This window comes from Nomascus leucogenys, chromosome 8 (assembly GCF_006542625.1).
Source record: "Nomascus leucogenys isolate Asia chromosome 8, Asia_NLE_v1, whole genome shotgun sequence".
NCBI lineage: Eukaryota > Metazoa > Chordata > Mammalia > Primates > Hylobatidae > Nomascus > Nomascus leucogenys.
Genome location: NC_044388.1, coordinates 105,953,989 through 105,975,129, shown reverse-complemented (window position 1 = coordinate 105,975,129; position 21,141 = coordinate 105,953,989). Strand labels below are relative to the sequence as shown.

At 48.2% G+C, this 21,141-nt stretch overlaps 2 protein-coding genes across 4 annotated transcripts in view; one reads left to right on the top strand and one right to left on the bottom strand.

Moving 5' to 3' along the window:
- The window catches only part of USP20 (ubiquitin specific peptidase 20), a 43,849-nt gene extending 32,213 nt beyond the window's left edge, over positions 1–11,636 (bottom strand). For 2 of the 3 annotated variants that reach the window (XM_030818010.1, XM_003264239.3), the window contains exons 1-2: positions 11,549–11,636; positions 61–172 (exon numbers count right to left, since the gene is read on the bottom strand). The gene's annotated coding sequence lies outside the window, so the exon portion shown is untranslated. Of the gene's footprint in view, positions 1–60; positions 173–11,426 lie in introns of all 3 variants that reach the window. The other variant, XM_030818011.1, reaches the window with a different exon arrangement.
- Positions 11,637–11,718: 82 nt separating this feature from the next.
- C8H9orf78 (chromosome 8 C9orf78 homolog) lies at positions 11,719–19,697 on the top strand. The gene is made up of 9 exons (XM_003264241.4): positions 11,719–11,909; positions 12,285–12,344; positions 13,344–13,395; positions 13,539–13,609; positions 15,007–15,084; positions 15,916–16,113; positions 17,752–17,888; positions 17,996–18,094; positions 19,049–19,697. The coding sequence occupies exons 1-9, from the start codon at positions 11,827–11,829 to the stop codon at positions 19,138–19,140; spliced, it is 870 nt and encodes a 289-aa protein (XP_003264289.1). The 5' UTR covers positions 11,719–11,826; the 3' UTR covers positions 19,141–19,697.
- Positions 19,698–21,141: the final 1,444 nt, after the last annotated feature.

Sequence of the window (21,141 nt, the reverse complement as noted above, 5' to 3'; positions counted from 1 at the left end):
CCATGTGTCCTCTTCAGTCCGTGTTGAAGGGACCCACCTGAGAGGAGGCCATGGGCTTACCTCTGGGTGACACGAAGCCCACAGGAAGCGGCCAGCATTCACATCCTTCGTTGACAGCTGACAGTAACAGGCTACAGGGGTCTGGAGTGAGTGGAGGCCTCTGGCAAGGAGCCTGGGGGATGAACCAGAGCATTTCACACAGTTCTGTTATTATTACTTTTAAGACAGGGTCTTGCTTGCTTGCCCAGGCTGGAGTGCAGTGGCGTGATCACAGCTCACTGCAGCCTTGACCTTCTAGGCTCAAGCGATCCTCCCACCTCAACTTCCCAAGTAGCTGGGACTACAGGTGTGCACCACCACACCCAGCTAATTTATTTAAAATTGCTTGTAGAGATGGGGTCTTGCTTTATTGTCCAGGCTGGTCTTGAACTCCTGGGCTCAAGTAATCCTCCCACCTCGGGCCTCCCAAAGTGCTGAGATTATAGGCGTGAGCCACTGTGCCCAGACAGTTCCGTTATTTTAAAATCATTCTTAGCACCAACTAGAAGCTAAAAAGGGCCCAGCATTCCTCCTGGGAGGAATGAATTTCAGGATATTGGAGATGTCCACAGGCTAGAATACTCCCTGTGCAGCCACAGAGCAATACCACCACATCACTCCTGGGCCAGCTGGCCAAGGCTCAGGCAGAGCTGGCACACAGGGGCAGCCCCTCCTAGGGAGTGCTGGCCTTCACTAGTCATTGCTGAGGCATGACCTTGGTGCTCCCCAGGAGGAAACCTGCACAGGTCTGCTGGAGGGGTCTGCAGGGCCTCTCCTATTGTCCCACCAGGCTGCCACAGCTCATCAACCCTCTGGACAGGAAGGCCTGGCCCCCTCCACACATGCAACCAGGCCCCTCAGGTCATCCTTTGAGCTCTCAGGGATTTCCTGAGAACCCCAGACCCTCAAGTGTTCAGCAGGCCCAGGCCGCAGGCACAACTGAGCTCATCCACACATTGCCACTACCCACACTTCACTGGCAGGTCACAGTCTCCCAGATGTGGATAGCTCAAAGAGGGAGAGGCAGTTAGAAGCTACCATTTAAAATAGTCACATGACAATGACAGCTTCAAGATTCCAAATTCCAAACCTCCTCACTTGAAGCCAGGTTTTTTTTGTTTGTTTGTTTGTTTTGAGACGGAGTCTCGCTTTGTCTCCCAGGCTGGAGTGCAGTGCCTCGATCTCAGCTCACTGCAAGCTCCGCCTCCCGGGGGTCACACCATGCTCCTGCCTCAGCCTCCCGTGTAGCTGGGACTACAGGCGCCCGCCACCACGCCTGGCTAATTTTTTGTATTTTTAGTAGAGATGGGGTTTCACTGTGTTAGCCAGGACGGTCTCGATCTCCTGACCTCGTGATCCGCCCGCCTCGGCCTCCCAAGTGCTGGGATTACACGCGTAAGCCACTGCGCCCGGCCAAAGCCAGGCTTTTTAGTTTTCTTCGTTGTTTCTGCTGAGGCCATGTGCCCTGGGTTGGCACTAGTCCTACACTATTTTAAGCTGCAGTGGTGTGGGTTTTGCTAGCATCTTTGGTATGTGATCATCTCTCCAGTCGGGTGGCTGGGGAGGGAGTGGGCAGGTTATAACTTGGCCCATTTTTTTTTTTTTTTTTTTTTTTTTTTTTGAGATAGTCTCACTCCGCCACTCAGGCTGGAGTACAGTGGCGTGATCTTGGCTCACTGCAACTTCTGCCTCCCGGGTTCATGCGATTCTCCTGCCTCAGCCTCCCGAGTAGCTGGGATTTACAGGTGTGTATGCCACCAGGCCCGGCTAATTTAACAGGCTCACTCTTGATTTGCAAGTGCAATTGGACTTACATTCTTGCAACTTCAGAGAGAAAAATCAGCCCTGTGGCTAACGGCCCTCAATGTATTCTCACTACTCCCATTTTACAGATGAAGAAACAGAATTGGAACTTAGGTAACTCAGGAACTTGGCAGGGGTCAATCACCTGGCTAGTTTTTTTTGTTTAGTTTTGCTTGAGATGGAGTTTCGCTCTTGTTGCCCAGGCTGGAGTGCAATGGTGCAATCTCAGCTCACCGCAACCCCCGCCTCCCAGGTTCAAGCAATTCTCTTGCCTCAGCCTCTTGAGTAGTTGGGATTACAGGCATGCGCCACCATGCCCAGCTAATTTTATATTTTTAGTAGAGACGGAGTTTCTCCATGTTGGTCAGGCTGGTCTCAAACTCCTGACCTCAGGTGATCCGCCTGCCTCAGCCTCCCAAAGTGCTGGGATTACAGGCGTGAGCCACCGTGCTGGGCCCACCTGGCTAGTTTATAACAGGTGTGGCCCTGATCAGATCTGTGTGGTGCAGAGTCTCGCTCTAAATCATGAGTCGGATTTAGAGAAACATTAAGCTGAGCAAAAAAAAAAAAAAAAAAATCAGATACAAAAACATATATATCGTATGATTCTATTTATATAAAATTCCAAGACAGACAAAACTAACCTATGATGATAGAAACTGGATCAGTGATTGCCTGGGGCAAAGGGTAGAGCTATGTTGCAGACAAGAAGGAACTTTCTGTGGTGTTGGAATGTTCTAGATCTTGTCTGGTGTGGGGTTTAATCAAGTGTATACACCTGTCAAATCGTGTGCACTGTATCTTTAAAGTGCGTGCATTTTATTATATGTAAATTATACCTCAATAAAGTTGATTAAAAGCATTTTAAATCAGAATGAGGCCAGGCACAGTGGCTCACACCTGTAATCCCAGCACTTTGGGAGGCTGAGGCGGGCAAATCACAAGATCAGGAGTTGGAGATCAGCCTGGCCAACATGGTGATACCCTGTCTCTACTAAAAATGCAAAAATTAGCTGAGTGTGGTGGGAGGCGCCTGTAATTCCAGCTACTCAGGAGGCTGAGGCGGAAGAATCACTTGAACCTGGGAGGCGGAGGCTGCAGTGAGCTGAGATTGCACCACTGCACTCCAGCCTGGGCGACAGAGCAAGACTCCATCCAAAAAAAAAAAAAAAGGGTTGGCTGTTGGCAAGGGTGTGGATAAATTGGAGCCCTGTGCACTGTTGGTGGGAATGTGAAATGGTGCTGCTGCAGTATGGCGGTTCCTCAAGAACTGTAAAATAGTATCACACAATTGAGCAATCCACATCTGGGTATACAGCCAAATGCAACAAAAGCGGCAACTCAAAGAAATATTTGTGCACCCGTGTTCATAGCTGCATTATGCGCAACAGCCAAAAGACAATGCAAACCAAGTGCCCATCGATAGACAAAATATGATATATCCATACAATGAAATATGATTCAGCCTAAAAAGGGAAATTTTGACACACGCTACAACATGAACCCTAAAGACACCTGCTCAGTAAAACAAGTCAGGCTGGGTGCGGTGGTTCATGCCTGTAATCCCAACACTTTGTGGGGCTGAGGCAAGTGGATCACTTGAGGTCAGGAGTTCGAGACCAGCCTGACCAACATGGTGAAACCTCGTTTCTACTAAAAATACAAAAATTAGCCGGGCGTGCTGGTGGGAGCCTGTATTCTCAGATAGTAGGGAGGCTGAGGCAGGAGAATAGCTTGAACCCGGGAGGCAGAGGTTGCAGTGAGCCAAGATCGTGCCATTGCACTCCAGCCTGGGTGACAAGACCAAAACTCCATCTCAAAAAAAAAAAAAAAAAAAAAAAAAAGACAGTAACTTCTCAAAATATTTGCTGAATGGCCCCAAAATACAAAGTTCTAAAACACTATTAGGCCATGTTGGGTGGCTCATGCCTGTAATTCCAGCACTCTTGGAGGCCGAGGCAGGAGGACTGCTTGAGCCCAGGAGTTTGAGATCAGCCTGGGCAACATGGTGAAACCCCATCTCTACAAAAAATTTAAAAATTAGGTGGGCATGGTGGTGCGCGCACCTGTAGTCCCAGCTACTCGGGAAGCTGAGATGAGAGGACGGCTTGAGCCCAGAAGCATGAGGCTGCAGTGAGCTATGATGGCACCACTGCATTCTAGCCTGGACAACAGGGCAAGACTCTGTCTCAAAAAAAAAAAAAAAATTGGCTGGGCGCAGTGGCTCACGCCTGTAAGTAACCCCAGCACTTTGGGAGGCCGAGGCAGGCGGACTGTGAGGTCAGGAGATCAAGATCATCCTGGCTAAGATGGTGAAACCCCGTTTCTACTAAAAAAAAATACAAAAACATTGGCTAGGCGTGGTGGCGGACGCCTGTAGTCCCAGCTACTCGGGAAGCTGAGGCAGGAGAAAGGCATGAACCCAGGAGGCAGAGCTTGTACTGAGCTGAGATCGCACCACTGCACTCCAGCCTGGGCGACAGAGCAAGACTCTGTCTCAAAAAAAACAAAACACAAAACAAAAACAAAACAAAACAAACCTATTATTATAGTAAACTCTTATTTTGGTGAAATAATGTGTTTTGGGCCTAGAGAAAGGATGCTATTATCATTTCTGGAGGATAGAGCCAAGTGATTTTTATTTCTTTTTTGCTTTTCTGCATTTTCTACAAAGAACTTGTGTTGCCTTTTCTTCCTATACTTGCTTCCTGAATGACTGTGTTATAATCATTCTAATCTAATCATCTAATAAGGTCAGTCACAGTGGCTCACACCTGTAATGCTAGTGCTTTTGGGAAGTTGAGGAGGGAGGATCCCTTAAGCTCAAGGCTGCAGTGAACTAGGATTGTGCCACTGCACTACAGCCTGGGCAACAGAGCAAGACCCCATCTCTACAACAAAACCAAAATCAAAAAACAACAAAAAATGCTTTTCCTCTCAGAAGTCCCCTCTCTCTCACTAGAAAGAGCTGTTTTCCTTTCTTTTTCTTTTGCCTGTTAAACCTCTACTCCTAAAAACAAAAACAAACAAAAAAGAATACCTAAATTGGTTATTTTTAATGGCTTTTCAAGTTTCCAAAATAAGAAAACAAGAAAAGTGTGTATCTGGCTTCCTAGGTATGTTGCTCTTCCCCAAACTCCCGAGGGCACCATAGGGGACAGAGCCTCCGTTCCCTGGAGCTCTCCAGGTCCCTGTACCAGGCATTGCCCTGAGCCTACACAGAGTGGTTTTCAGAGAAGGGGTGGGAGCATCTGAGTGGTCCCAGAAGTCCCCAAAGCTGCTACCTGGATGCTCCTAAGCACACCTCTCCAGGTGACTCACATGGGCCAAGAGTGCCCTCAACACATGTTTTTTGTATTTTTATCTATTCATTTATTTAGAGACCAGGTTATGAGACTGGCTAATTTTTGTATTTTTGGTAGAGACAGGGTTTTGCCGTGTTGCCCAAGCTGGTCTTGAACTCCTGGGCTCAAGCGATCTGCCCACCTCCACCTCCCAAAGTGCTGGGATTACACACATAAGCCACCATGACCGGCCCTCTCAATATTCATTTTTGCCTCATTTACCTCCATGTTGTATTCAAATTTTTCATCTTCTCCTACTTGTCCTGAAAATTTTAAAGGCATTTTTGTCTGGTTTTCATAAATTTGATATATACCTCCAGAGAAGCTGGAAACAGACACAGACATAAAATGAAATAAAAATCACCTGTAATCCTGCTGTACAGGAAAAAAATATGGTTACCTTTTTGGTTTTGGTAAGTCCTATCTACATGTACAAATATATAATTTTTTTTTTTTTTTTTTTTTTGAGACAGAGTCTCGCTCTGTCACCCAGGCTGGAGTGCAGTGGTGCGAGCTCGACTGAACGCACTCTCCACTTCAGGTTCAAGCCATCCTCCCACCTCAGCCTCCCGAGTAGCTGGGATTATAGGCACACACTACCACGCCTGGCTAATTTTGTATTTTTTGTAGACATGGGGTTTCGTCATGTTGCCCAAGCTGGTCTCAAACTCCTGAGCTCAACCAATCCGTCTGCCTGGGCCTCCCAAAGTGCTGGGATTACAGGCGTGAGCCACCACGCCCAACCAGATATATAAATTTTAAAAATAAACTGGAATATAACCAATAAATTTGTATACAGCTTTTTTTTTGGTTTATATATTTCTAATGTCAATAAATTTCTTTTCAGCTTCATTTCTAATAGGTGAATAATATTATACTACATATAATTTAAGCTATACAACCCCTAACTGAATTATTTATCCATCATAGGACATGGTATTTTTGTATTTTGTGTATGTGTGTTTTGCCATTATAAAGAAGGCACTGAGAAACATTTTGGAATATGAATCTTTTGTTTTGCTTTGTTTTGAGACAAGTCTCAATCTGTCACCCAGGCTGGAGTGCAATGGTGTGATCATGGTTCACTGCAGCCTCTACCTCCCTGGGCTCAGGTGATCCTCCTACCTCAGCCCCCCCAAGCAGCTAGGACTACAGGTATGCACTGCCAAGCCTGGCTAATTTTTAATTTTTCTTTTGTAGAGACAGGGTTTCGCCATGATGCCCAGATTGGTCTGGAACTCCCGGGTTCAAGCAATCTGCTTGCCTTGGACTCCCAAAGTACTGAGATTATAGGTGTGAGCCACCAGGAATGTGAATCTTTGACTAAATCTTTTTGTTTTGTTGTGCTTTTTTGAGGTCAACATGGTGAAACCCCATCTCTACTAAAAATACAAAAATTAGCCCGGCATGGTCGTGGGCACCTGTAGTCTCAGCTACTTGGGAGGCTGAGGCAGAAGAATCGCTTGAACCGGGGAGGCGGAGGTTGCAGTGAGCCGAGATCGTGCCACTGCACTCCAGCCTGAGTGACAAGAGAAAGACTCTGTCTTAAAAAAAAAAAAAAAGAAAAGAAAAGAAAGTTTCTAAAGAAAAAAAAGAAAGTTTCTAGGGCGGCTGTTTCTCATCTCACAGAGGAAGAATGGAAGGTCCCAGACAGGAAGCAACACAGCAGGAAGCGAACAGGTTGTGTCTGCTTTCCCCACTCTTTCCATCCCACCTGTGCCTCTGTGCAAATATATGGAGTGTGCACAGCAGGCATTTCACAAAGGCCAAAAGGGAAAGACACCTGTGCAGCTGAATGAACGTGCTCCCAGGTGCAGCCACGCAGAGTAGGACCTACTGTGCGACAAGTCAGCAAGGCGCAGGGTGTGCCCCACCCTCCTGGCCCACCAGAGCCTCCTCTCTTAGGGTAGGAGAACACAGGATAGGAAGAGGAAGGTCTGAGACTTTTGGCAAAGAGCCCACCATTGCGGGCCCCAGGAGACCTCCAAGATGCTTCAGGCTCATAAAGGCAGCTTTCCTTCCCTGGGCCTCCAGGGAGGGGGAAAGTGCCACTCCACCCACAAGGGCAAAGTGGAGAGGCAAGGCCTGAGGAGGGGCAGGGGAGGGACCAGCCAGCACAGCCTGTGGGCCGAGGTGGGCGGCACATCTGGACCTGGCTGCCTCTGGTGCCTGTTACTCATGGTTTTCCCAGAGGTCCTGGCTACATCCTCCTCCTCCCAGCGAGGAACCAGTCCCTCAGGATGGGGAGGGCGACACTTCTGGGCCTCCCATCCACACAACGATGCCCACAGTCCTGCCCACGCTGACCCCAACCACATTAGCCATCTCACACCCCCAGCTCTGCACAGGGTGTTTGCCTACCCCCTCCACATTCCCCTCTGGCCCTCACACACCCTTTCTCTCCTTCCTGCTGTCTTCACTCCATCTCCACACAACAGCATTCTCCCTAAGTCCCAGACACACCCACCCCTCCCTCAACCCAGTCCTCACTCGGAGGCCACCATCCTCTGACTCTCGAAGCAGAGCCCTCAGGCCTCCCCATGCCTCCGCACCTCCACAATCTCTGCTGCCCACACACTTCTGTGTCTCCTCATCGCCCTTCCCCCTGCCCCATGGCCCTGAATATTGGAACTGACACTAATATCTTAGCCTGATGTTCTCACATGTGACCTCACTGGACCTTCACAACCACCCTGGGAGGTGGCAAGGTTCTAAACTAAATCCATCTCCATCACTAACGATGGAGACACCGAGGCTCAGAGAGGTGGAATAACTGACTAAGGTCACACAGCTACTTAGCTGCAGAGCCAGAATTCGAACCCACGACTACCTGCCCTGAAGCCCATGCTCTGAACACTCAGCTCCACGATGTCACAAACAGCCCCAGCCAGCCTGGCATGGGGACGACCTTCACCTCCCCAAATCCAAACACACGCACTCCAAGGAAGCTTCCTCACAAGAGCCTCTTCTGAGTCATTCTTCAGAGCATTTTTCTGCTCAGCTTAACTTCCTTCAGTCTAGGATATGACAGTATCTCCCTGCAGCCCAAAGCCTGCTACTGCCCTTTGCTCTGAGCTCTGTCTGGAAGAGTCCCTTAATTGGAGAAGGCATGGGTTTGGGGCTACCCTAGGCTGGAGCCAGTCACTGGCCCAGGTCATTAAAAGCCTCACACTCAGTGGTGGGTAAGCATGCGCAGAAACTCAGTCTCGAAACTCAGTCTCTGCAGCTGCCTTTCCCCATGCAATCTCAGTTTAAAGGGGTTTAGAAACCATGCATTTTCCCCTTAAGGCAGAACTCTGCTCTGTAAAAGCCCTATTGGGTTGTTCTCCAAACCCAGTTTGAGCAGTCGTTGATGATAAAATCACCCTTTTCCCAGAGGGCAGCTCTAGTTGCTTCAAACCTAAGTCTTTATAATCAATGGAAATTGGCTCTCCTGAAATTCCTATTTATTGAGCCACGACTGCTCACTGGAGCCAAAGAGCACTGCCACTTTCCTGTCTTTAAATATTTGTTGTTGGCCGGGCACAGTGGCTCATACCTGTAATCCCAGCACTTTGGGAGGCTGAGGCGGGCAGATCACTCAAGGTCAGGAATTCAAGACCAGCCTGGCCAACATGGTGAAACCCCGTCTCTACTAAAAATACATAAATTAGCCAGGTGTGGTGGTGGGCGCCTGTAATCCCAGCTACTCAGGAGGCTGAGGAAGGAGAATCGCTTGAACCTGGGAGGCGGAGGTTGGAGTGAGCCAAGATCGCCCCACTGCACTCCAGCGTAGGTGACTGGGTGAGAGTCCGTTTCAAAAAAAAAAATTGTTGTCAACATGCATGGCTTCTCCAAGTTTCCTCCTTCATGCTAATGAGAACTAGTTGGATGTTTGTTTGTCTTGCTAAGGTAAAAAGCTAAGAACAGCCTGGCTCTTTCATCACTGTTAAATACCCCACAATCAGGACTTGAGTTCAGGGTGTACACTCTACATAAAAGCTTTTGTAAAATAAAGTTCAAGCTTACAGACCCCTAAAACCACCAGGCAGCGACCAGAACCCAAGGCCTATCATTCAATCCACTGCTTTATCTGTCATGTTTCCAACCAAATCCCAAACCAGAATGCACTAATTTTAATTTGCAACTCAACCCTGCCACCCTCCCAGAGGTGATTCCCTTGCCTTGCTCTATTTTTTTCTTTTCCACAGCACTTACCATCTTCTAACACACTTTACATACTTTACTATGAGAACATACACCCAACTAATCATGGATCTTTTGTCTCTTTTGCTCTGACTTATTTCAAGCACTTAGAACAGTGCCTGCTTCATATAGCAAATGCTAAGTATCTGTTGAATACATTGATCCAATAAATACATTTATTGGATGCTGACTATAGCTGGGCTGTGAACTGTATCACGTTGCTGGATCCCAAATCCACCCGGACATGAATGCTCCCTGAACCCTGAAACAAGCCGACATTTCATCTGGCTGCAGAAAGGAGCTAGGAAACCAACCAAAACCTAGGTTGAATCTGTACATTTTCTTAAAACAACTGAACTCCCAAACAAGACTAAGACCTTGGACTTATCTTTGAACTGCATAGGACCTGTATTTCTGGGAGGGTCCTTTTGAGAGACAGTCTCATCCTACCCTTAAAGGGGCCCAGTGAGACTTGAGCTGCAGTCTCTTCGCAAAGCCACTTACTGCCAGATTCATAGCTCCCACTTTTTCAGCATTCCTTTTGCTAAACAGCACTCAATTAGATCTGCCACAGCACAGGTGGTGGTTATCACTGGGTCCTCTGGCCTCATGGAGCAAGGGTGGGGGCAGCTTATCTGTACCCTGGGACTTCAGCTGTGGAGGAGGGCCCAGAAATGCCCTTGGCCTTCTTGCCTTTTCCTTAGTAGTGTCCAGTACCCCCTGGTGGATGGGCTGCTTGATGGGCAGATTCAGAGCCACCTCTGAGAGCGTGAGAGCTGCAGACGTTGACCCCCTGGACTCCTGCAGCAATTCCCAAGGAGTCTCTCCATCATCTGACAGGGACTCCGCATCCAGTGAGTGCATGTGCATCTAGGTTTGGCTGAACCAGTCTGCAGAGGGCAAGACTTCGAGACTTTAATATATGGCTTTTGACAGAAGATAAAAGGCTGGTGCAAGAAGTCCTGAGTCTACTATTTTTTCCAGCCCAAGGAAGAGAAGAACAATCTCAGTGGAGGCTGTTCTAGAGAAAACGTAAGGCATTCTAGAAATGCTGCCCTGCTTCGGAATGGTCTTCCAGAAAGGGGAACCCCAGACGGCCCCCATCGGTCCTTCCCCCTAGCCAATGAGATGTAACAGCAGCTGCAGCAGCAGCAAACATCTACTGCACTCTTACTGTGCCAGGCCCTGGGCAAACCGTGCGGCAGAGACTGACCTGCAACCAAGTCCTGTTCCACCTCCTAGCTGGGTAACTTGAGGCGCGCACTGCCCCTCAGAGACTCCGCATTCTCATTTGTAAAACGAAAAACAATCTACCTCAAAGGATGGCTGGGAGAATTCAATGAGATTATGCTTTGCCCACGGCCTGCCACATAGTAACTGCTTAATAAGAGGTAGTTCTCAAAGTAAGGGATGACACTGAGAAAAGGAAAACTACTGTTACTTAAGGGGTTCTTAAAAGTCCTAGAAGCCATTATTTATGCATTTAGGTATTTCCTAAGCGTTTGCTGATACCCGTTTTTCAAATAAACTTCATCCTCACAGCATCTTCGGGGTGGAAGGGGCAGAGGGTAGAGCGACGGTAGACTTCCTGCCAAAGGAGGAAAACCAGACCCGTGAAGGTCCAGCGGGGTGGCCGGAAAGCACCGAGGAGGAGTCCCCTGGCTCAAACCCTCCTGCGTGGCTTTAAAACATCAGACGCGCCTCTCCTCGCGGAGAAGCTGGGGGCCATTATTTGTGAGGCAGTCGGCGCTGGGACTCTAATTCAGCACCGCTGGGAAGCGGTCATCTTTTGTTCCGAAAGAAAAAAACGCACGTCAGGGCTCAGAGCCCGAGGAAAGAAAAGTCAGCGCCCGAGACGCGAGACGCCACGCGGATGCTTTCAACGCTAGGTCAGGCCCCGGCAGAAATGAGAGGGTGGCGGCCCCGGTTCTGGAGAAGCCACGAGCCCCCAGGGGGGGCTCAGAGTGGGGTGCTGGGGCCCAGAGGCCCCCCTGGACACCGACCGGAGGAGGGGAGAGGGGCGGCGGCGGCCGGGGGGTCCCGGGCTCCGCTCACCTGGCCGCTGCGTCCGGCGTACCCGGCGAGGCCAGGCCCTGTCAGCCCGGAGTCGGGCTGGGGTCGCCAATGCTCTGAGAGGCCCGGCCCACAGAAGCAGCCGGTGGCGGCCCGGAACTCACCTGCGCTCGCAACTGCGCCGCCGCCGCCTGTCAGTCAAGCGCGCCCCCTCTGAGGCGCCGCGCAGGGTTGTGGGGCCGTCTGGCGACGCCCCACCTCCTTCCCTCTGCCGTCCAATCGGAAGAGGCTGACGCCAGGAGACGGGGCATGGCCACGCGGGCTGTGCGTGCCGGGGGAGGGGCCAGACGGGGCAGGCGCTCTGACCGCTGTGCGGCGCGCCGGAAGCAGCCTGGGCAGCTGCGCAAAGGCGCGGCGGCTGGACAGCTGGGCCGTTGTCACCATGCCGGTCGTCCGGAAGATTTTCCGTCGCCGCCGGGGCGACTCGGAGTCAGAGGAAGATGAGCAGGACTCAGAGGAGGTTCGGTGCGTTTGGGGCGGGGCTCCCATGGGCCTGGTAAAGATAGACTTGTTTGGGGGACTCACCACCGGCTGGGCGCTTCGTTGACATTGTTAACTGTGAGCTCGGGTGGTGGTTCCTTCTGCGGACGCAGAAATTGAGACTCAAGGGGTGAGGCCGCCGCCCCAAGCCCGAACAGTTGGGAGAGATGCCTCCGTGATGCGCAGTGGCTCTGACTCCCGGTGGGTCTAGGCACAAGGTCGTCCTCTGGACCACTGTGCTGGTGGCTCAGTAGCTGGGCTGGGATGCCCTCGAAGGTGCCTTGTTGGCTCTGTTAGCTTTGGATTCCGCGGGGAATCACTCAGCTTATGCATTGCTTCTTCTTCTTCTTCTTTTTAAAGATTAAAACTGGAAGAGACCAGAGAGGTACAGAACTTGAGGAAGAGGCCCAACGGGGTGAGGTGGGTACCACGCGGGGAGGAGGAGGCGGCGGCGGGGACGACAGACACATCCGCGTCCGGGTCGCTGTCACAAATATCTCCTCAAACGTAGATTTTTCTCTTGACACACTATACACCTTCCACTGCCCAAATTGGAGAACAGCGTTCTTTGCGAATGTTTAACCAGGACATGCCCTAAGCTGTGTCGTCTTGGGGTGTGCTCCAGAGATACAGAAACAGGTCACTAACTCGCGTTTTTTATTAAAACCAATTAACTGTGAAATGCATATCGATCGTTAAGAGTTTGTATAATTTAGAAAAGTATAGTCAAGGCGATAAAAAGCACTCATAATTCTCCCATCCGGAAATGACCAGTGTTAACATTTTTTTTCCTTGCAGAGCCACCCAAGAATGCACTGGTATTAATATTTAATACTCTTTCCAATCTGTTTTTTTCCCCTCTCTCTCTCTCAGATTGTGAACAACTTTCTATGTACTTTTATTCCCTGTTCTTTTCAACTCATTATGACATTGTGGGCATTCACCCATATTGTGGAATATTTTTCAGAAAGCCTTCTTAATGGCTGCATAATATTCCACCAGATGTGTGTATCGTAATTTGTTAACAAATCCCCTATTTTGGGACATGTAGGTGATTTTGTAAATTTTTACTATCAAATCAGGCTGCAGTGGATATTCTCTTAAGTTTATCTTTAGCTGCACTTTCCATGATGAGAATATCTTAGAAATGAGATTTCCAGGCCAAGATAATGCCAAATGGCTTTACAGGAAAGTGGGAAAGTGTACCACTTCACCACCAGCGCACCCTTCTTCCAGCATCTGTGGTGCTTGTTGAGCCCTGTCTTATGCTTATAGGCTTTTCCAGCCGGCTTGCCTACCCACCCCTCAAATCCCACCCTTGCACTAATGTTGCAATCTGCATACCTGAGAGGGTTCCTCCTCATCTCTGAATTATGCCATTTCTCTCTCTCCCTCTCCTTTTTTTTTGGTTTTGCTCAGTGCTGTGGCCTTGCTGGTGGGAGAGAAGGTACAAGAGGAGACCACTCTAGTGGTAAGTTATGGGGTCTTACCTGGGTAGTTATGGCAGCCCTCCCTGCAGTGCTCTTCAGTGAGTGAGCATGCTTTACAAAAAAAAAAAAAATTCTGCTACCATTTATTTAGATGCTTCCTCTTAACTGTGTTTGCTTTCCGCAGGATGATCCCTTTCAGATGAAGACAGGTGGTATGGTGGATATGAAGAAACTGAAGGAAAGGGGCAAAGATAAGTAAGTGCAGGACAAGCTTAGATGCAAATTCACCTTTAGCCGCTGCCTGGGTCTAGGTTCCCTCAGAGAGCTGGGGCCTGTAGCAGCAGCATTAGTGGGACATCCTGAAGCAGGTTTTGTGCTTTGCAAAGGATATGTTATTTAAAAACAAAGAAAGCAAAAAGTCTTTCAAAGTTAACTTAGAGCCAAGTTGGTAGACTCCTTTTGTAAGAGTGTATTGTAGGCATGATGACTCATGCCTATTATCCCAGCACTTTGGGAGGCTGAGGTTAGCTTGAGTCCAGGAGTTTAAGACCAGCCTGGGCAACATAGTGAGACCCCTGTCTTTACAAAAAAAAAAAAAGTATATATATATACACACACACACATATATACACATATATACATACATATATACACACACATATATATACATATGTATATATCTGGGTGTGGTGGCATGTGCCTGTTATTCAGGAAATTAAAGAGGGAGAATCGCTTGAGTCAGGGAGGTTGAGGCTAGAGTGAGCCGCGATCACACCACTGCACTCCAGCCTGGGTGACAGAGAAAGACCCTGTTCAAAAAAATAAAATGAGTGAAACCATGGGGAAGTTTCATATAAAAACAATTAACAAAAATAATACATTCAGGCCAGCTGCGGTGGCTCATGCCTGTAATGCCAGCACTTCAGGAGGCTGAGGCAGGCGGATTACCTGAGGTCAGGAGTTCGAGACCAGCCTGACCAACATGGTGAAACACTGTCGCTATTAAAAATACAAAAGTTAGCTGGGCGTTGTAGTGGGCACCCGTAATCCCAGCTACTCAGGAGGGTGAGGCAGGAGAATTGCTTGAACTCGGGAGGCAGAGGTTGCAGTGAGCTGAGATTGTGCCACTGCACTTCAGCCTGGGCAACAGAATGAGGCTCTGTCTCAATAAATAAATAAATAAATCAAACATTCAAATAATTCAAAAATTTAAAAAATAAAAGTATACTGTGTACTTATGTGACAACTATATAGCATTTACATTGTATTTGGTATTATAAGTAATCTAGAGATGATTTAATGCAGATGGTAGTGTGTGTGTAGGTTAGATGCAGATATACTATTTTATGTGAGGGACTTCACTATCTGCAGATTTTGGTATCCTTGAGGGACACTAGAACCAATCCCCCATGGATACCTAAGGATAAGTGTATCCACTCAGTCCTTGGAGGTATCACTAGCAGCCAACAGTTTGCTTGCATATATTTCTAGAGTTTCTTTTCTTTAAATATACTATGGCATTTTTTTTTTTTTTTGCCAACTGTAAATAGGATATTATAAATGCTTGTGTCTTTGTTTTCTTCTTAGAACATAAAACTCAGCCTCATTGAGTTGTGACTTGAAAGCTTTGCCTCATTGTTCTCTCCCTTCAGGATCAGTGAGGAGGAGGATCTGCACCTGGGGACATCGTTTTCTGCAGAAACCAACCGAAGGGATGAGGATGCAGACATGTAAGTGTCAGTCTGTTTGGCTGTGAGCAACTGGGGCTGGACTCCAGTCAGAGTCCAAGATATTTAGTCAACAGATGACATTTCTAGAATTTTCTAGAAGATGTCAAAGTTGGCCCCTCTCTTTCTACTTCCCAGCTTAAGAACTTTGAAAACCTCTTAAAAGGTCTTTTCAGGCCGGGCACGGTGGCTCTCGCCTGTAGTCCCAGCACTTTGGGAGGCTGAGGCAGGTGGATCATCTGAGGTGGGGAGTTTGAGACCAGACTGACCAACATGGAGAAACCCCGTCCCTACTGAAAATACAAAATTAGCAGGGTGTGGTGGCAGGCACCTGTAATCCCAGCTACTCGGGAGGCTGAAGCAGGAGAATTGCTTGAACCTGGGAGGCGGAGGTTGCAGTGAGCCGAGATCTCACCATTGCACTCCAGCCTGGGCAACAAGAGCGAAACTCCGTCTCCGAAAAATAAAAAATAAAAACTTCTTCTCAAAGGTGGTTTCATGACTAGTAATATTTCCCCAAAACATTGCAGGGATAAAATATGGGCTTGCCCACTTTTTATTTTGCCAACAAAGCTATTGGCAAACTATCATCTTTCTGTCTTCAAAGAACCTCGTACATCATAACACCAATAGATTAGTGGGACATAACCTCATAGGTTGGTGCTTCTTTAAGTAGAAAATTTCTGACTTGATGAAAAAACTCAAGTCTTTTTTTTTCTCGTTTCTCCATGGACTGTCACTGGTCTGTGGGCCAGTGTTGGGGACCACTGATGTAGAGGACACCTGGTGTGTGTTTCCCGCCCCTCCCTGAGGCCTCTGGGTTTCTCACTTCAGGATGAAGTACATTGAGACAGAGCTAAAGAAGAGGAAAGGGATCGTGGAACATGAGGAACAGAAAGTGAAGCCAAAGAATGCAGAGGACTGTCTTTATGAACTTCCAGAAAACATCCGTGTTTCCTCAGCAAAGAAGACTGAGGAGATGCTTTCCAATCAGATGCTGAGTGGCATTCCTGAGGTGGACCTGGGCATCGAGTATGTTTGAGACCCCTAGGCAGAAGACACAGTGCTTTCCAGTTAAAAGTTATGGGGGACAGGCCAGGCGCGGTGGCTCATGCCTATAATCCTAGCACTTTGGGAGGCTGAGGCGGGTGGATCACGAGGTCAGGAGTTCAAGACCAGCGCGGCCAAGATGGTCGAACCCCGTCTCTACTAAAAATACAAAAATTAGCTGGGCATGGTGGCAGGCGCCTGTAGTCCAGCTACTTGGGAGGCTGAGGCAGGAAATTGCTTGAACCCTGGAGGTGGAGGTTGCGGTGAGGCGAGATCATGCCACTGCACTCCAGTCTGGCAACAGAGCAAGACTCCATCTCGAAAAAAAAAAAGGAAAAAAAATTTATGGGGGATAGGTGTGGTGGCTGATGCCTGTAAGCCTATAATCCCAGTACTTGGGAGGCCAAGGCAGGAGGATCACGTGAGGCCAGGAGACCAGCCCGAGAAATATAGTCAGACTCCTGTTTCTACAAAAAATTTAAAACATTGGCCGGGCGCGGTGGCTCACGCTTGTAATCCCAGCACTTTGGGAGGCCGAGGCGGGCGGATCACGGGGTCAGGAGATAGAGACCACAGTGAAACCCCATCTCTACTAAAAAATACAAAAAATTAGCCAGGCGTGGTGGCGGGCGCCTGTAGTCCCAGCTACTCGGAGAGGCTGAGGCAGGAGAATGGCGTGAACCCGGGAGGCGGAGCTTGCAGTGAGCTGAGATTGCGCCACTGCACTCCAGCCTGGGCGACAGAGCGAGACTCCGTCTCAAAAAAAAAAAAAAAAAATTTAAAAAATTAGCTAGGCTCTCACTTGAGCTCAGGAGTTGAGGCTACAGTGAGCCATGATTGCACCACTGCACGCCAGCCTAGGTGACAGAGTAAGACCCTTTTTAAAAAAAAAAAAAAAAAAAAAAGACCAGACATGGTGACTTGTGCCTGGTATCCTAGCTCTTTGGGATGCCAAGGTGGGAGGATCACTTGAGCCCAGGAGTTCAAGACCAGCCTGGGCAATGTAGTGAGACCCCATGTTCTTATCTGTGTCCTTAGAATCCTACAAATACAAATGAGATTGTACCTGGCAGGTTGTTGCTAGAAGTTTCACTGAAGGCTTGATCAGAGTAGTAAGGGCCCCTGACTGCTGGAAGCAAAAGTGGTTCTTTAGCCTGTTACAGCTGTTCAGCTGTATCAAGCCCTTTATTCTTCTGTTTTCTTCTAGCAGGAGCCATGTTAAAGGTCACCCACCCCTTCTCCCCATGATCTTTCTTAAAATATCCACTTTAAAAGGGGATTGTTATAGAAGAAGTACAATTGTCAGAATAATCTTTTGGTACAGTAGAAAGCTGGGAGGCTTCTGGGCTCTTTTCTGGCCTTACGAACTTTGAGCCTTAAGCATTTTACTTCTCTGAAGCTCAATTTGCTCTTGATCAGAAGAGCAGAGTAACTGTGGTTCTCCCGACCGCCATGAGAGTTCGGTGAGAATGTGACTACAAGTGTGCTTGATAAAGTGGAGAGCTGTGCCTCAGGACACATGATTTTCTTATGTACTGCTGGGCTGCCAGCCTCACCACTCATGTCTGAGTAGTAAGGTGCTATCATCATCTAAGTGGTGTGGTTTCTTTCTCTCCATAGTGCTAAAATAAAAAATATAATTTCCACGGAGGATGCCAAGGCCCGTCTGCTGGCAGAGCAGCAGAACAAGAAGAAAGACAGTGAGACCTCCTTCGTGCCTACCAACATGGCTGTGAATTACGTGCAGCACAACAGATGTAAGCCCCTCAGGGAGAGCAGTCTTGCCCCCATTCCCCTATTTGGGCTGAGGTCCCTAGGAACCTCATGTTCTGTCTAACATGTACCCTGGTTTCTTTGGGTCCAGTTTATCATGAGGAGCTCAACGCGCCGATACGGAGAAACAAAGAAGAGCCCAAGGCCCGGCCCTTGAGAGTAGGCGACACAGAGAAGCCAGAGCCTGAACGTGAGTGCAACAAAGGCCTCGGGGCTGCCTGGAGTGCTCAGCAATGCGGAAACCCATGGAGGCAGGATGCAGTGGGGGACAGGGTGGAGCTTAGCACTGGAGCTGGGACATCTGGGTTCCAGTCCATGTTCTGGACCATGACTATGTGCCTTCCCCTTTCTAAGCCTCAGTTTCCTCATTGGAATCCTAATAGAACCTACCTGTTAGGATTGCTCTGAGAATTCACTATCAAGCATACTATCTCACATTCTCAAGCACAGTAGAGATTCAAGAAGTTAGAAAATTTCAGTAAGGACAAATAAAAGCTACTCATAAGGTTAGCTGGGTGCAATGCCTCACATTTGTAGTCTCAGCTGCTGGGGAAGCTAGGGCAGGAGGATTGCTTGAGACTAAGAGTTCAAGGCTGCAGTGAGCTATGATTGGACCAGTGCACTCTAGCCTGCGTGACAGAGTGAGACCACATCTTTTTTTTAAAGAAAAGAAAAAGGTATTGGCCGTGCTCGGTGGCCCATGCCTGTAATCCCAGCACTTTGGGAGGCTGAGGCAGGCAGATCATCTAAGGTCAGGAGTTCAAGACCAGCCTGGCCAACATGGTGAACCCCGTCTCTACTAAAAATACAAAAATTAGCCAGGTGAGGTGGCAGGTGCCTGTAAACCCAGCTACTCAGGAGGCTGAGGCAGGAGAATCGCTTGAACCCAGGAGTTGGAGGTTGCAGTGAGCTGAGATCATGCCATCACACTCTAACCTGGGCAACAGGGTGAGACTCTGTCTCAAAAAAAAGAAAAGAAAAAAAAGACAAATAGGTATCTACTGAGGCCCTACTGTGTTCACTGGGTTAGGCACTGGGGCTCCTATGGGGAAGGAAACAGGCAGTTGTCTTTGCCTGCATGGAGTAAAGTCTAGCAGTGGGTTCCAGCATGGCAAACCACCTTTCCTGTTCTTTTCCTTCTCAGGGTCCCCTCCTAACCGCAAGCGTCCTGCTAACGAGAAGGCAACTGATGACTATCATTATGAGAAGTTCAAGAAAATGAATAGGCGGTACTGAGCTGTGCAGAGTGGGATGTAAATATCGCCTTCCTCTCCCTATATCCCTCCCATGAAAAATGGCTTCCTGGCCGGGTGTGGTGGCTCACGCCTGTAATCCCAGCACTTTGGGAGGCCGAGGTGGGCGGATCACCTGAGGTAGGGAGTTTGAGACTAGCCTGACCAACATGGAGAAACCCTGTCTCTACTGAAAATACAGAAAAGTTAGCCAGGCTTGGTGGCGCATGCCTGTAATCCCAGCTACTCAGGAGGCTGAGGCAGGAGAATCGCTTGAACCCGAGAGACGGGTGAGCTGAGATTGCACCTTTGCACTCCAGCCTGGGCAACAAGAACAAAAAACTCTGTCTCAAAAAAAAAAAAGAGAAAAATGGCTTCCAGGACAGAGCATGCTCATTTGCTAGCGGACAGTTCCAGAAACAGACCCTGTTAGTCCTTCTACTTACCTGCTGGATTTTTCAAGCACTAAATTTATAACTTTTTGCAACAAAACAATGTGTAATTTTCCATTTGGGGGCAAACTCTATTCTTGTGAGCATTATTAAATCTTGTTTGTAAATATATTGTCTTTCTCTTAATATTTGCTCTGGGTCAGGAAGAAGCTGTTCACAGTGTGATAATACCCTTCTTACCTGTGCCCTCATTTTTCCTGAGGCATCCACATGGGTCCAGAAGAGGAAAGAGCAGATTGGCTGACTTCTGGGTGGATTTAGAGCAAGTATTGTGGTTACAGTGGTTTGGCCCAGGAGTCAGATCTGAGCCCACCTCACAGCTTACTAATTGTGTCCTTAGACAGATCCTTTTCACTCTTAGCCTCAGTTTTCTCATCTGTAAAATGGAGATTTTTTTTTTTTCCTCTACTTGAATGTGGTCAGTGAAGGCAGGAACCATGTGTGCCTAATTTTTAAATTTGAATCCCCAGGGCATAGCCCATACTGTGACACATAGGCAGTCCTCAAAACTATGAATGATCCCTATAGTGTTTGGCTTGTAACAGGTGCAAAAAAGTATTTTAAATCCAACATGAAAAAGTCGAACCTTAAAAAATATTTTCAGGATACTTCAACAAACATTTACAGGTCCCAACGATGTACAGGGGTAACCCAAGATGAATACTGAAGGCCTAGCATATCTGGCCACAGCAACGCAATACGTGTTTATGGGATGAACAGGCAAATAAGTGGATGATCAACAGTTCTCACTTGCCAGAGTTCCCTTTGCTAGAAAATGAGTAATCTTTTATCCCGCTTAAAAGTGGCCGCCAGATGGAGGGAGCCGAGTCTCTCACTGTTGGGGTGGGAATTCACAGATAAGCAAGGGGAGGAGGCTCCAATGATCTGTGTAATGGATTAGAGTTGGAGATGTCAGCATGAGCTCATGTTTAGCTTAATATAGGTACAGATGTTTACCTATAGAAATATTTATAGATATGTGTGTGTTTAATAGTATATACACACATTTTTTCTGTCAGCTGAGACTGTCTGAAAGAAACGACATCTCAATAGCAAGAAGCACACCTAACACCCAGACCTTGGTTTCTCTCTTTTTTTTGACACGGAGTCTTGCTCTGTCACCCAGGCTGGAGTGCAGTGGTGCAATCTCGGCTCACTGCAACCTCCACCTCCCGAGTTCAAGGAATTCTCCTGTTTCAGCCTCCCATGTAGCTGGGACTACAGGCACACGCCACCATGCCTAGCTAATTTTTTTTGTATTTTCAGTAGAGATAGGGTTTCACCATATTGGTCAGGCTGGTCCCAAACTCCTGACCTCAGGTGATCCACCTGCCTCAGCCTCCCAAAGTGCTGGATTACAGGCATGACCCACCATGTCCAGCCAGTTTCTAATGCCATTCTACAATGAAAGGAACAGGGTTCCTCGTAGAAAATAGGATTCTAGGACTGGGGCAGGAAATACAAGATGAGCCCAGAGTATCCTGTAGTGTCAGAAAGGAAAGAAGCACTCAAACTCAAATAAACTGGTATACATTGGGTGTATGTCAAAGGAG

What these genes read in the sequence shown, in the direction of transcription:
- C8H9orf78 (XM_003264241.4), top strand. Translation starts at nt 11,827, where the DNA reads ATGCCGGTCGTCCGGAAGATTTTCCGTCGCCGCCGGGGCGACTCGGAG. An exon ending in AAGAGGAGACCACTCTAGTG is followed by an intron (nt 13,396 to 13,538) that starts GTAAGTTATGGG and finishes TGCTTTCCGCAG; the next exon opens with GATGATCCCTTTCAGATGAA. An exon ending in GAGGTGGACCTGGGCATCGA is followed by an intron (nt 16,114 to 17,751) that starts GTATGTTTGAGA and finishes TTCTCTCCATAG; the next exon opens with TGCTAAAATAAAAAATATAA.